This window comes from Pan paniscus, chromosome 8 (assembly GCF_029289425.2).
Source record: "Pan paniscus chromosome 8, NHGRI_mPanPan1-v2.0_pri, whole genome shotgun sequence".
NCBI classification, from domain to species: Eukaryota; Metazoa; Chordata; class Mammalia; order Primates; family Hominidae; genus Pan; species Pan paniscus.
This window is the reverse complement of record NC_073257.2, coordinates 58,751,582-58,766,788: the sequence shown is the minus strand read 5'-3', so window position 1 is coordinate 58,766,788 and position 15,207 is coordinate 58,751,582. Positions and strand designations below refer to the sequence as shown.

Below are 15,207 nucleotides of genomic sequence, written 5' to 3'. Positions count from 1 at the left end.
ATTGAGTTGTGTTTTTATTGTAGACATGTAGGAGTTCGTCACATATTCTGAACACAAGTCCTTTGTCAGATATTTGATTTGCAAATATTTTTTCTCCAGTCTTGTCTAAACATTTTCCTGAAGGTGTTTTTTCATTGTTTGTTCATTTGTTTTTTGTTTTTGTTTTTGTTTTGAGATGGAGTCTTGCTCTGTCACCCAGGCTGGAGGGCAGTGGCATGATCTCAGTTCAATGCAACCTCTGCCTCCCAGGTCTCCATTTAAGTTTTCTTTTTTTTTCTAGTGTCTTTTTTTTTTTTTTTTTGAGATGGAGTCTTGCTCTGTGGCCCAGGCTGGAGTGAAGTGACACAATCTCCGCTCACTGCAACCTCTGCCTCCCGGGTTCAAGCAATTCTCCTGCCTCAGCCTCCTGAGTAGCTGGGATTACAGGCACACGCCACAATGCCCAGCTAATTTTTGTATTTTTATTAGAGACGGAGCTTCACCATGTTGGCCAGGCTGGTCTTGAACTTCTGACCTCAGGTGATCCACCAGCCTCGGACTCCCAAAGTGCTAGGATTACAGGCGTGAGGCACTGCGCCTGGCCAGTAGTGTCTTCTTTGTTGTTATATTTACTCCTAGGTATTTTATGGCTTTTGACATTATGGGTAATGGATTTTAAAAAAATGTTTATTTTCCCATTGTTTGTTGCTAGTACACAGACATACCCTTGATCTAAGTTTACTTATATGCTTTTTCTTTATTTTAATTTCCCCTTTCTTTTCTTTTTTTTCTTTTGAGACTGAATCTCGCTCTGTCTCCCACGCTGGAGTGCAGTGGCACACTCTTGGCTCACTGCAACCTCCGCCTCCCAGGTTCAAGCAGTTCTCCTGCCTCAGCCCCCCTAGTAGCTGGGATTAAAGGCACACACCACCACGCTTGGCTAATTTTTACATTTTTAGCAGAGGTGGGGTTTCACCATGTTGGCCAGGCTGGTCTTGAACTTCTGACTTTAGGTAATCCACCCGCCTCTGGGATTACAGGCATGAGCCACTGCGCCTGGCCTCTCTCTTTAGTTCAATGATTCCTTAGGATTTGCTGTGTAAACAATCATGATATCTACAAATAGGGACAGTTTGACTTATTTTTTTACATTCTTTATGCCTTTTTGTTTATTTTCTTGCCTTATTGCACTGGCTGAAGAGACCTTCAGTACAGTGCTAAACAGAAGTTATTCTTGCCATGTTATGGTAGGTGGAATGTTTTTGCCATCAAGTGTGAAGTTAATAGTGACAGATTGTTTGTTTCAGGTACTGAGCAGTACAGTGAATACACAGGCTATGCTGAGACATATCATTGGTCCCGGAGCCACGAAGATGGGAGTGAAAGGTGAGTCTGTTTCTGTCTTCAGTATTCCATGGCTAAAAGCAAAGGAATTTGGGCTTGACCCTCACACACTCTCATTCTGTCTACTTGTATTTCAGCAAGTGAACTTAAAAAGAAAAAAGAAAAGAAATCAGCATTACAGGTTCATTGGCATTGAAAACACTATTACCATCTTCCTGTACCAAAGGGAAGAACAGGGAAGATAAAACCAAAAGTCTAAAGCAAAGACAAAGAGGGGCAGAATTCTCTACAGTTCTTTACCTCAGGCTGGAGTGCAGTGGCGCGATCTCGGCTCACTGCAAGCTCCGCCTCCCGCGTTCACGCCATTCTCCCGCCTCAGCCTCCTGGGACTACAGGCGCCCGCCACCACGCCGGGCTAATTTTTTGTATTTTTTAGTACAGCTGGGGTTTCACCATGTTAGCCAGGGTGGTCTCGATCTCCTGACCTTGTGATCCGCCTGCCTCGGCCTCCCAAAGTGCTGAGATTACAAGCGTGGGCCACTGTGCCCAGCCTTTCCCTAGTCTATCCTGTTGACACATGTTCCAACAGATGAGGTCATGAGGTTTACCCTAAGCTACATGACCTGCTCAGCTTAATAGTTCTCTAATAGTCATCATTGAAATTGCGTGTAAACTGGGTTGTCACAAAGAGGTATTTTATGCAGCAATCAAAATTTGGTAATACATTATTTACTTAGTTTTGAGCATTCTTGGACTTAAAATCTTTATTTTTTATTTTTTTACTCCAGGCTACATTTTCTGCCCTAAACACAATGAGTCTGGCACACCTTTGCATAACAGTGGCTCATAGGAGTCACATTTCTCTAGGTTTTGTAATAGATTCTGAAGGGAAATAGATGAAAAAAGCATGCCAGTGAATTTAATATACTGACAGGCTCATGTCTTCTCTTACTATTTACTGTGTTCTTGTACTTTGAATTAGCAAATCTTAAAATTTCTATATCTGATATGGCAAGCTCATTCAGGGAACCAATTTTTGATCAGTTTGTGCCTGGAATAAAGCTAGACATGAGAGATAACAAAGTTTAAGATGCTTAGAGACCACTGAAAAAAATACGTATTTATTTTTCTTTGCCTTACTTTCTACTCCAGTTTGCTTTCATCATTACATGTTGAGCCCAGGACAAGAAAACCTTGGTAAAAGTTCTTTTTCTTCTTCAGGATGATAAAAAAATCTCTTTTTACTTTTAAAAGTTAGATCTAATACATTATATTTGCATGTTAATAGGCTGTCATAAGTTTCCCTAGGAAATTTGCAGATTTCTCATGAAACTTAGAAAAAGGCTAAATATTCTGTACTAATAATTTTTTCATGTTCTATTTGTTAATCTATTCATGTATTTACTTTTTATGGATATGCAAGAGTTGTACATATTTATATAGTACAACTCTTATGTATCTATAACAAGTAAATGTGATATTTTGATACATGCATACCATGTGTAAAAGTCAAATCACCATATTTAGGTTATCCATCACCACAAAGGTTTATTATTTATTTGTTTTGGGAACATTTCAAATATTCTCTTTCAGCTATTTTGACACATGCAATAAATTAGTAACTAGTCACCTTACAGTGCTATTGAACTCTCGAACTTATTTCTTCTACCAAATTGTATGTTTGGTCCCATTAACCAAATAAACTCCGCACAGTTCCATGATTACTCTCCAGAGCTATTTTCTCCAGTTAGCAATATAAGTACGTGCAGTTGAGAAAGGGTATTTTCACGGTGGTATTAGATTCTACCCTTATTGAAATTTGAAACTTCCTAACATCTGTATTCTTAGTGTCTCATGGAATCTGAGCTACAAATTGTGAAATGTATTCTGGCTTTGTACACATATATGACATCTCACTGTTTACCACCTGTTGTAGTGCACCAATATTGTAAAGGTTTGCTGGCAAAGCCCTGTGTTTCTTTTTCTCTGGTATTACCCTTTGTGTTTATCTGTAGCAACCACCTGGCACTCTCCTGCTTTCACAAAAAAACACGGTGGGTCCATCCTCAAAATGAGCCTCCCTATTACCCAGAAGACAGATGAAATAGTGTCCTCTCACAGATGGTCTGTGATGTATACCTTAGCTGACTATCTAATCATGAAAAGTAGTCGGGGATTAACTACAATTTGCCAGAATCAACTTAACTTGTGCCACAAACTTATGCTTTAAAAGCAAAAAAGTATAAAAAGATTATTTCAAGATGACAAAAACTTTGGCAACTATACTTTACATAAAATATGTGTTTCACAATTGTATTTCACTTTATTGCCTCATGTCTAAATAGTTCAATGTGTGAATGCAATTAGGAAATATTTCTTTCATTATAAAAACAGTGTTTTTATGATTGCACTTTAAAAAAGGCTAGTTAAAATGTTTAAGCATTTCATAAATGTTCAATTTAAAATAAACATTTTAATCCTTTAGAATGACGAGGTTACAATGCTTAAGCATTTCATAAGTGTTTACTCTAAAAGGAATGTTTTAACCATTTAAGATGGTTTAACAAAAAATATTTTGGGGTTTTAAAATACTTTTTCAAACAAGGCAAACATAAAGTTATAGCTAAAACCTCAATAGTATGGTGTTTGATTTGAGAGATTGAAGGTATTTGTTTCATTTGGTTTTACTGAATGATTCATCAGCTATGCCGTAAAACTTAGAAATATCAACTCTTGGGCTCATAAGAACACTTTATTATCTTCATTGTCACTAGTTATTACTTGAGATATTGCATTCTAACTTTTTCTTCAAAAGACTGTGTTTTTCTAAACATATTCAACCCAGCCTAGACCAAATTCATGCATTATTTTTGTAAAGTACAACGTGTTCTGCTAATATCTCCAGCAAATTTTTTCTTGAAGTTAATTTATATGTAAATGCTTTTACAACATGAATTTCACCCTAATTGACTTCTTATAAGGCAAGAAAATGCATAAATTTTTCTTAACTTTTACTAGCATCTATTCCCCAGAATACTCCAATCACTTATGAATAATATTTCAGTTCTGTATTAAAAATTTCTCTGTAAAGCTTGCTCTTTGATTATAGACATAGGTTGGTTTGACTGACCAGAATGTTTCCTTCATTATTTTGATAAAATAATGGTAGTTTTCCTTGGAGAATTACCCCTTACTTGTTTTGTTTTGTTTTTGAGACAGAGTCTCACTATGTCACTCAGGCTGGAGTGCAGTGGCACGATCTCGGCTCACTGCAATCCCCACCTCCCGGGTTCAAGCTATTCTCCTGTCTCAGCCTCCTGAGTAGCTTGGATTACAGATGTGTGCCAGCACGCTTGGCTAATTTTTGTATTTGGGGTAGAGATGGAGTTTCACCCATGTTGGCCAGGCGGGTCTCAAAATCCTGATCTCAAGTGATCCACCTGTCTCGGCCCCTGAAAGTGCTGGAATTACAGGCATAAGCCACTGCGCCCAGCCACTTCCCTGTTCTTAATCCATTGGTTTCAAAACCTGACAGCCTAGCTTCAGAGTTGAGCATATTACCTAGGTCATTCTGTTTCTTGACAACTATGACTAATTAATATGTCATAAACATGACCCAAACTACACAAAATTAGTATCAGTTTTAAAATTTTGACTGGAAATGCCTGAAATAAATTATTTTTGGGGGGCAAGGTTCAGGCAGAAAGGCAAGGACTGTAGAATTTTAGAGCTTGTTGTGGTCATATTTATCAACATTAGATGTGAGATTTTATTATTCAGAATGCTTTGATGTATCAAAACCTCAAAATGCTGCAAATGAGAAATCAAAACATTCATGGATTGAATATATACCTTGATTTTGTGGCTCCAATTTACTAAAAAAGCAGTCTGGCCAGTCCAGGAAATATGTCATTTCTCACTATTCCCGGCACATCAAGTTTTTCCTCACATTAAGGTAATGTTTCAGCATGTGCTTATTTTGTTTGTGAATATAATGGTGCATGGCTGTTTGGGCTATCAGAATTTTTTAAGCCATTAATTTTATCTCAGGTCTTTTTTGCATTCCACACCTTCCTGCATACTAACTAGGTGTGTAAATTTCTCTTAAAATCACATTTCCTTACCAGTCCAAATCAATTCATTCTTCCTTATCATATATATTCCTCTTCTATTACCTCAGAAATAAGTTAATAAAATACTTTACTGTTATCATTTATTTCTGATTGTAAAGTAATGATACAATAGATTTAGATCCTCATTTTAGCCATCATTTAATCATGATCATGTACCACTGAACTTAAAAGTTGGAAAAAAAGCAATCTAAATTTCATCTGAGCTCCAATCCCATGTAATTTATAAAATTTTGGAAGAACACAGGTAGGTACTCAGAGTAATCAACTTAGCTTTGGGAGAAGAATTTAATGTTTTATTATCTGCCACAAGCATAGCCTGGTGAATTGATTTAAATCATTGAGCTGTAAGTGCTTTTTGAAGATTTTTTATTTTTCCCCTTCTTGTGAAGTAGTAATTAACAAAATGTAAAAATCCAAATTCAATATATAATTTCATGTTATAAAATAAAGGTTACACATGAAATATAGTTAATGGTCAAATAAATTCTTTGTTAAGATTGGGGACCTTTGCAATTTGTGAGAAACAGTCACACACACACACACAAAGTCTGTAAACAAAGATAAAATGTTTTTGCTGAATAATGTAATTGTCATTTCCTGCTCCCTTATTGAAAGAAAGGTGTCTGTTTACCTGGATTGTTGCTTAAATCTGCCACAAATTTGCTACTCAAAACCTTATTTATTATATTATAGCAAATAGGGTAATAATTACTGTCAGAGAAGGGGACACACTTTTTGTAACTCTTTACATTTTTCTTCAAACACAAATTCTGTTATACAAATTTTGATTTTGAATCTTTCAATTATGTTTTCACTACATCCCATACATCCTCTAAGTTTTGTCTTTTTCAACTTCAGTATACAGATTTCAGCAATACTGTAATTTTTTACTGAGTACTTAACATATATGAGAAAAAGATACTTTACAATTTCCACATGCTGTAATGAAATATGTTGAGCTTAGTTTATGTTAACTGCATCCAGTTCTTGCTTGATTTCTTCTTTTTTCCTCTAAAGTTATATTTTATCTTGCAAGTTGTGTATGTATGTGTATTAGTTATGTGTTTGTTTCACAAATTATCCAAAATCTTAGTGGATAAAGCAGCAAACATTTATTATCTCACAGTTTCCATTGAGTCAGAAATTCAGATAATGCTTAGCTGCATTCTCTTTGTCTGAATATCTCACAAGGCTAAAATCAAGGTGTCAGTTGGGCTATCGTTATACCAAGGTTCAATCAGTGATGAGTCCACTTTTATAGTGACTCAAGTAGCTGTTGGTGGGACTCAGTTCCTCCATGGTTATTCTTAATTGGTGGTTGGCAAGAGGCCTACTTCACTGTTTAACCACATGGATGTTACCCATAAAGCATCTCACAACATGGAAGCAGCTTCAACAGGGCTAATAAATAAGAAGGCAAAAAAGAATGTGCAAGAAAAAAGTCAAAGGCTTTTGTCATCTAGACTTGGAAGTGATTAAGCTCAAGTGTGATTAATCTCAAGCCAACTATGAAGCTGAAAGGACAGGATATGAATATTAAGAAAAGGGGATCACTGAAAGCCATTTAGGAAACTGCCTACAAATTATGTGGATATGGATGTTTTATGAAAATAAAATTCCTTGTCTTAGAGTGGTTTCTTTTTACTTTTTTTCTACATCTAATATTTTAGAACCCAAAACATGGGGATGAAGACAAATTTTAGCATCTTATCCTTAATATTTAGGAGCACAGCATATGTCATGTTGAGGATGCTACTATGCCTTTACATTATGTTGGAAAGTATATATTCATCTCTGGTTCTCTTTTTTTCTCTCAAGTGATGGTGATTTATAATGTCTAGAATAAAGTGTACTTAGAAGCCAAATTAAAACTGTATTTTATCATATTCGTATAAGCTTACTAAAGTATTACTGAATACTCCTGTTTGCATCTTAATCATCTCCAAACTTTTTTCTCCTACTATGGCATCTTTTCATATCTGCATGAACCAAATGTGGCTTTTGAAACAGGAAATTTTGGATGGAATAATAATCCACTATGAAGGAGTCATATAGTTAATGTAAGGAGAAGGGCTGACTTACAAGACGAGACCTAAATATATTTTTAAATTCTTAAACACTACTATACCTTCTCCTTAATGTACCCACAACATATGTCTCAGATTTCAATAGTCCTTGGAGACACATTTTCCTCAAATTCCTGAATAAAAAGACAAACCTACAATCTTGCTTTATTATATATAAGAACTTAATAATTTACCAAGTATTCAAAGATATCCAGGAACATTTATCTTCTTCAAAATATTTCCTGATTTTCACTTGCCATTCAATTTCTCATCTGGATCCAGATCAGAACCTTTACCTACTTTTCTGCAGGTTACTCACTTCTGGCTTTCTTCGTGCTTGTGTGGCTCTTTTTTAAACACTTCACACTGAGTTGTGGACACCTATCCCTTCTTTTTTCAAAAGGTCTTTTTTCCCTTCTTATTTCAGGAGGCAAGGAAGGGGGAGGCAGTAGGAAGGATTGAACAGAGAGGAAGAAGTGCGAAATACTCATTTGGAACAATGGGATATTGAATAGACCGGAAAAAGAATGATTAAAGTGAGGACTGCTGGCATGGTCCTGTTTTCCTCCAGCCATGTTTAGTTGCATCGTTGTGGCATGGAATAGATGGAGAGCTAGGTTTATCCAGGGCTCCCATCTTACTAAGCAGATAGGAGGTGACAGGGAGGTGGGTGAGCTGAGGAGGTGTGCAAGGGACCAATGAGAATGGTTGGCCATGGAGTTTAAGGTCGCTCACTAGAGAGGGAAAAGTCATAAAGGAAGGAAGAAACAGTGAAAAGGTAGTAAGATCTGGATTGGAGGTACTGGTAAGGTTGCAAGAGTTTTGTTTCAGGGCAGTATAGGGAGTAACCTGGATAGCTAGGACGTGGTGGTCAGAGTGGGCTACGGTGGGGTTTGCAGTCCTTGGACCTGACAAAGTCTAAGGTCTGATCATGGAGGGAGGGGGAAGCTGAGGTAGGGCAGAGGACAGGAGTGGGCTTCATGAGACCAAAAGGATGTTGGAAGGATTATCTACCCGGATACTGACATCTCCATGAAGTAAGAGGCATAGTGTGAAGAAGTTACAACATCCTAAGCTCTTCACAGATAAGGGAAGCATGCGCCACGTGGGTAGCCTCTCTTGTCTAGCATCCAGTATATAGCCTATGCAGAGTGAATACCTGGGGGCTGCTGGGGGCGAAAACAAGGTCCCTGTGACAGGACCTGAAGCCTGGGGGTCTCGGTGACAGGAGTGGGCCTAGTTTTTTGGTGTAGAATTGAGCCTTGAGTGCACTGGTGGGATCTTATTGAAAGGAACCCCTCCAAGACTAGAAGAAGATGCATCCTCTGACAATGTAGGCTCTGTAGGCGTCCCAAGTACCTGGGCTGTGGGTTAGATGGACTCCAAGGCATTTCCTCAGGTGGCAATGGGCCGATCCCTGGGAAGGCAAAGCTGTGCAGGAAGAAAATGGCAAGATGCTACCTTCCCTCAGGGAAAGCCCCTTTCCCGGGAGCAGGGAAGGCGAGGCAGTTTAGGCTGGGTCAGTTTGTCCCTGCCATCAGAGTCTGTTGGTCCTGGAAAAAGAGGGCCTTATTTTATTTATTTTTCTTTGAGACAGTGTCTTGCTCTGTCGCCCAGGCTGGAGTGCAGTGGCTCGATCTCAGCTCACTGCAACCTCCGCCTCCAAGGCTCAAGCGATCGTTCCGCCTCAGCCTCCAGAGTAGCTGGGACCACAGGGACCACAGGCGCCCGCCACGACGCCGGCATTGATTGACTGATTGATTGATTGATAGAGAGGCAGCCTCCCTGTGTTGCCCAGGCTGGTCTTGAACTGCTGGGCTCAAGCAATCCTCCTGCCTTGGACTCCCAAAATGCTGGGATTACAGGCGTAAGCCACCGTGCCTGGCTAATTTTCTTCCTTTCTTTTTTTTTCCGCGAGACGGGGCGGGCGGGGGTGGGGGTCCTCCCTAAGTTGCCCAGGCTGGTCTTGAACTCCTGGGCTCAAGCGATCCTCCCGCCTCAGCCTCCCAAAGGGCTGGGATTACAGGCATGAGCCACCGCTTCCCGCCAAAAGAGGGCTTTAGGGCACCCCCAGAACCTGAGATCTCCCTCATCTGTCATCTTTAAAGAGGAGGAAGTGGACTCCCAGTCAAGCCATAGTCCATTTGTCCCGGGCACGGTGACTCCGGGGTGGCCAGGACCAAATGTGTCTCCTTCTGGCTTTTGCACCGCACCAACTAATCCGCGTCAGGCCGCACAGCTGCCCTGGCCTTCGCGGAGGACTAAGGCGAGGGCGGTGTACGCTGCTCCGGAGTCCCACCGCGGGAGTTGAGGCAGCGGATACCGAGGGCGGGGTGGGGCGGAATCGGGAGGGATGCGGACCCGGTGGAACGCACTGCGCAGACGGCGCCGGCGCCCGCACACAGCTGTTGACTAGTCTTCCAGCTCTCCCCTGGAAGTCGTCCAGGCGCCGGTCTCTTTTCTGCCTTTTTGTTTCCCTCCCCGCGTGTCGGCGCGACGGTGCATTTCCGTTTCCGGCGGTGTCGAAGCGGACCTGAGGAGTCGCAATTGTGAACAGGTTCGGTGCTGCGGGCTGGGGTAGGCGGCAGTGGGGTCCCTGGCTCTGGGGCACTGGGAAGATCGCGAGTCGTGCGCGTGGGAAGGTCCTTCCCCGGTCCTCCGGGTTATCTTTGCTCCCCAGGAGCAGCATATTTCGCCTCTAACGGAGGTGTGCCCGGGAGTCGCTGGGAGAGGGAACGGGGTGAATCCCTGCAGAGAGCCTGACGGGGAGGGAAGGTGTGCGGGAGACGTCGTTTCCTGGCGACGTGGTCCCAGCAGGCGACTTGGACCTGAGCCGAATCTGTTGACCCCAAATTGTGCTTTTCCCACCAAGAGCAAAAGAAAGAGAAACGTTAGTACACCTTCGGAACTAACATATAGTAGAGAAGCAACATAACCTCGGAAATCCCACAGCTATTCAGTTTCAAAGCGTTCCTAGTGCCCAGCTCTCCTAACTCCCAGCCGGTGTTCCTTGACGTTATGGTGATATATAAAGACTTTCTGTTTCCGCTCTTGTTGTGTGTCTGTGGGAAGCCTCTGACTCACTTCTGTGCTCCAGTAGCACCCTGTGCAGCCTTGCAATGTATCCCTTATTGCACGGAAGGTACTAGTTTGGATTTCCTCTGCAAGTCAGATCATAGCTATATCCATTCACTGGCACAGTGGCTAGTACATCATAGATAGACCAAACATTTATTAAACGGAATTAATACAGGACCTTAATCGAATGAAATGGCACCCTGTCCCGCTTTCTTTCAATCAAGCTGTCAGATTTTATGCAGCCTGATATTCTTAAAAAACTCACTAATTCAGTGATTACCAATTTATTGGCCACAGATTCCCGGGTACCTCAGAAATCACTGCAAGGGTCTCTGTAAGTCCATGGGGTCTCCAGGCATCATTTAGAACCAGTCATATCTCACACATACAGATACTACTGTTTTTCAAATGTGTGTAGATGAGTTATAATTCAGGAGTTTTACAGAGTTGACAGGTACTAAAAGTAATACTGCGATCCTATCGGAAGTTCATAAAAACGTTTTAAATTTTTTATTACAATTTAAGTTTAAGTTAGGAAACCACTTCATTAGTCCAGTTGATACCTAGGTCTGAGCTGTCCAGTATGGTAGCGACATGTGACTATTTAGAGTTAGAATGAAATTAATTAAAAATTCATTTTTTCAGTTTCTTTAAGAACATTTCAAGTAACCACATGTGGCTAATGGCTAAATGGCTGAAAAGTACAGATATAGAATATTTCCATCCTTGCAGAAATAGATACTGGTGATGTTGACACTTAAGATGAATAATGTTGACACTTAAGATGAATAAAAAGTAACTTAACCATAAAATGTAACCTTAGCAGAGGTAACTCATCTAATTTATAGCATAACAGAGAGAAATGAAATTGGGGATGGTTAAGCAGTTTCTACCCTTGTTCAGTGAACAAATACATCATGTCTTCATAAAGAAATAAATAAAATTTAATGTTTTTCCCTGGGTATTGCCTGGATTGTAAAATGCTTTTCCCACCTCCTTACCCTAACCTTCTTCCTTGTAGGTTAGAGTTACTTGTTATTGGTAAATAGCCACTGTGGAGACTAAGGACCAGAAGAAACACAGAAAGAAAAACAGTGGACCCAAAGCTGGAAAGAAAAAGAAGCGGCATCTGCAAGATCTCCAGCTAGGAGACGAGGAAGATGCCTGGAAGAGAAATCCCAAAGCTTTTGCAGTTCAGTCTGCTGTGCGGATGGCTTGATCCTTTCCCAGGTATGTTTAGCTACAGTCTGATTCTTCTTCCATTGATTCTTTTTAAATAGTAGGAGCCTCTCACGGGTGACATTTGGATTCACAAGTCTAGTCCAGCTCCAAAGGACATGGAGATGCATGCCGTGTGGCTTTCACTAAAACGTGAGAAGACTTCCCATAGAAGCTGCCTTGCCTCCAGCATCTGCACACTGGTTGGTGTTTCTTGCACAAGATACAAGAATTTATAGAATTTGTTCCTAAACTTTAAACTGTTTCTATGGTGATAAGTGTGCTTTTTCCCTCCGGATATGTTTTACAAAGTTGTAATATAAAATACAAAAATTACAGTATTTAATACTAACATAGCTTTATTTTTTTATTTATTTTTTTTCTTTTTTATTGATCATTCTTGGGTGTTTCTCGCAGAGGGGGATTTGGCAGGGTCACAGGACAATAGTGGAGGGAAGGTCAGCAGATAAACAAGTGAACAAAGTTCTCTGGTTTTCCTAGGCAGAGGACCCTGCGGCCTTCCGCAGTGTTTGTGTCCCTGGGTACTTGAGATTAAGGAGTGGTGATGACTCTTAACGAACATGCTGCCTTCAAGCATCTGTTTAACAAAGCACATCTTGCACCGCCCTTAATCCATTCAACCCTGAGTGGATACAGCACATGTTTCAGAGAGCACAGGGCTGGGGGTAAGGTCACAGATCAACAGGATCCCAAGGCAGAAGAATTTTTCTTAGTACAGAACAAAATGAAAAGTCTCCCATGTCTACCTCTTTCTACACAGACACAGCAACCATCCGATTTCTCAATCTTTTCGCCACCTTTCCCCCCTTTCTATTCCACAAAACCGCCATTGTCTTCATGGCCCGTTCTCAATGAGCTGTTGAGTACACCTCCCAGATGGGGTGGTGGCCGGGCAGAGGAGCTCCTCACTTCCCAGTAGGGGCGGCCGGGCAGAAGCACCCCTCACCTCCCGGACGGGGCGGCTGGCCGGGCGGGGGGCTGACCCCCCCCACCTCCCTCCCGGACGGGGCGGCTGGCTGGACGGGGGGCTGACCCCCCACCTCCCTCCCGGACAGGGCGGCTGGCCGGGCAGAGGGGCTCCTCACTTCCCGGTAGGGGCGGCCGGGCAGAGGCGCCCCTCACTTCCCCGACGGGGCGGCTGGCCCGGCGGGGGGCTGACCCCCCCACCTCCCTCCTGGAGGGGGCGGCTGGCCGGGCAGAGGGGCTCCTCACTTCCCGGTAGGGGCGGCTGGGCAGAGGCGCCCCTCACCTCCCGGACAGGGCGGCTGGCCGGGCAGGGGGCTGATCCCCCCACCTCCCTCCCGGACGGGGCGGCTGGCCGGGCGGGGGGCTGACCCCCCCACCTCCCTCCCGGACGGGGCGGCTGGCCGGGTGGGGGGCTGACCCCCCCACCTCCCTCCCGGACGGGGCGGCTGGCCGGGCGGGGGGCTGACCCCCCACCTCCCTCCCGGACGGGGCGGCTGGCCGGGCGGGGGGCTGACCCCCCCACCTCCCTCCCGGACGGGGCGGCTGGCCGGGCGGGGGGCTGACCCCCCCACCTCCCTCCCGGACGGGGCGGCTGGCCGGGCGGGGGGCTGACCCCCCCACCTCCCTCCCGGACGGGGCGGCTGGCCGGGCGGGGGGCTGACCCCCCCACCTCCCTCCCGGACGGGGCGGCTGGCCGGGCGGGGGGCTGACCCCCCACCTCCCTCCCGGACGGGGCGGCTGGCCGGGCGGGGGGCAGACCCCCACACCTCCTTCCCGGACGGGGCGGCTGGCCGGGCGGGGGGCTGACCCCCCCACCTCCCTCCCGGACGGGGCGGCTGGCCGGGCAGAGGGGCTCCTCACTTCCCAGAAGGGGCGGCCGGGCAGAGGCGCCCCTCACCTCCCGGATGGGGCGGCTGGCCAGGCGGGGGGCTAACCCCCCCACCTCTCTCCCGGACGGGGCGGCTGGCCGGGCCGGGGGCTGACCCCCCCACCTCCCTCCCAGACAGAGCAGCTGGCCGGGCAGAGGGGCTCCTCACTTCCCAGTAGGGGCGGCCGGGCAGAGGCGCCCCCCCCCACCTCCTGGACAGGGCGGCTGGCCGGGCAGGGGGCTGATCCCCCCACCTCCCTCCCGGACGGGGCGGCTGGCCAGGTGGGGGGCTGATCCCCCCACCTCCCTCCCGGACGGGGCGGCTGGCCGGGCGGGGGGCTGACCCCCCCACCTCCCTCCCGGATGGGGCGGCTGGCCGGGAGGGGGGCTGACCCCCCCACCTCCCTCCCGGACGGGGCGGCTGGCCGGGCAGAGGGGCTCCTCACTTCCCAGTAGGGGCGGCCGGGCAGAGGCACCCCTCGCCTCCCGGACGGGGCGGCTGGCCAGGCGGGGGGCTGACCCCCCCACCTCCCTCCCGGACGAGGCGGCTGGCCGGGCAGAGGGGCTCCTCACTTCCCGGTAGGGGCGGCCGGGCAGAGGTGCCCCTCACCTCCCGGACGGGGCGGCTGGCCAGGCGGGGGGCTGACCCCCCCACCTCCCTCCCAGACGAGGAGGGAGGACGCTCCTCACTTCTCAGACGGGGTGGCTGCCGGGCGGAGGGGCTCCTCACTTCTCAGACGGGGCGGTTGCCAGGCAGAGGGTCTCCTCACTTCTCAGACAGGGCGGCCGGGCAGAGACACTCCTCACATCCCGGACGGGGCGGCAGGGCAGAGGTGCTCCCCACATCTCAGACGATGGGCGGCCGGACAGAGACGCTCCTCACTTCCCAGATGTGATGGCGGCCGGGAAGAGGTGCTCCTCACTTCCTAGATGGGATGGCGGCCGGGCAGAGACGCTCCTCACTTTCCAGACTGGGCAGCCAGGCAGAGGGGCTCCTCACATCCCAGACGATGGGCAGTCAGGCGGAAACGCTCCTCACTTCTCAGACGGGGTGGCTGCCAGGCAGAGGCTGCAATCTCGGCACTTAGGGAGGCCAAGGCAGGCAGCTGGGAGGTGGTTGTAGCGAGCCGAGATCACGCCACTGCACTCCAGCCTGGGCGCCATTGAGCACTGAGTTAACGAGACTCCGTCTGCAATCCCGGCACCTCGGGAGGCCGAGGCTGGCAGATCACTCGCGGTTAGGAGCTGGAGACCAGCCCAGCCGACACATCGAAACCCCGTCTCCACCAAAAAAATACGAAAACCAGTCAGGCGTGGCGGCACACGCCTGCAATCGCAGGCACTCGGCAGGCTGAGGCAGGAGAATCGGTACATAGCTTTATTTAGTGAGTCCTTGTGATATTCTTAGCAGTGTACTTTAAACATTATTCAACTAAATGCTTCCAGCAGCCTTACCAGAGTAGGAATCATTCTTGCCCTCTTTTTATGGACAAGAAAACTGAGGTCAAGAAAACAAGTTACCTCCAATCATATA

General features: G+C 45.9%; 1 protein-coding gene and 1 pseudogene across 1 annotated transcript in view; both read left to right on the top strand.

The window, feature by feature from the left end:
- The window catches only part of LOC117974457 (poly(ADP-ribose) glycohydrolase-like), a 93,336-nt gene extending 81,583 nt beyond the window's left edge, over positions 1–11,753 (top strand). The window contains 2 exon segments of the mRNA XM_055092749.2: positions 1,287–1,365; positions 11,622–11,753. Of these exon segments, the coding sequence (XP_054948724.2) occupies positions 1,287–1,365; positions 11,622–11,649 (107 nt within the window). The 3' untranslated portion in view covers positions 11,650–11,753.
- LOC103784189 (arf-GAP with GTPase, ANK repeat and PH domain-containing protein 5-like) overlaps positions 9,820–15,207 on the top strand; it is a 63,776-nt pseudogene continuing 58,388 nt past the window's right edge.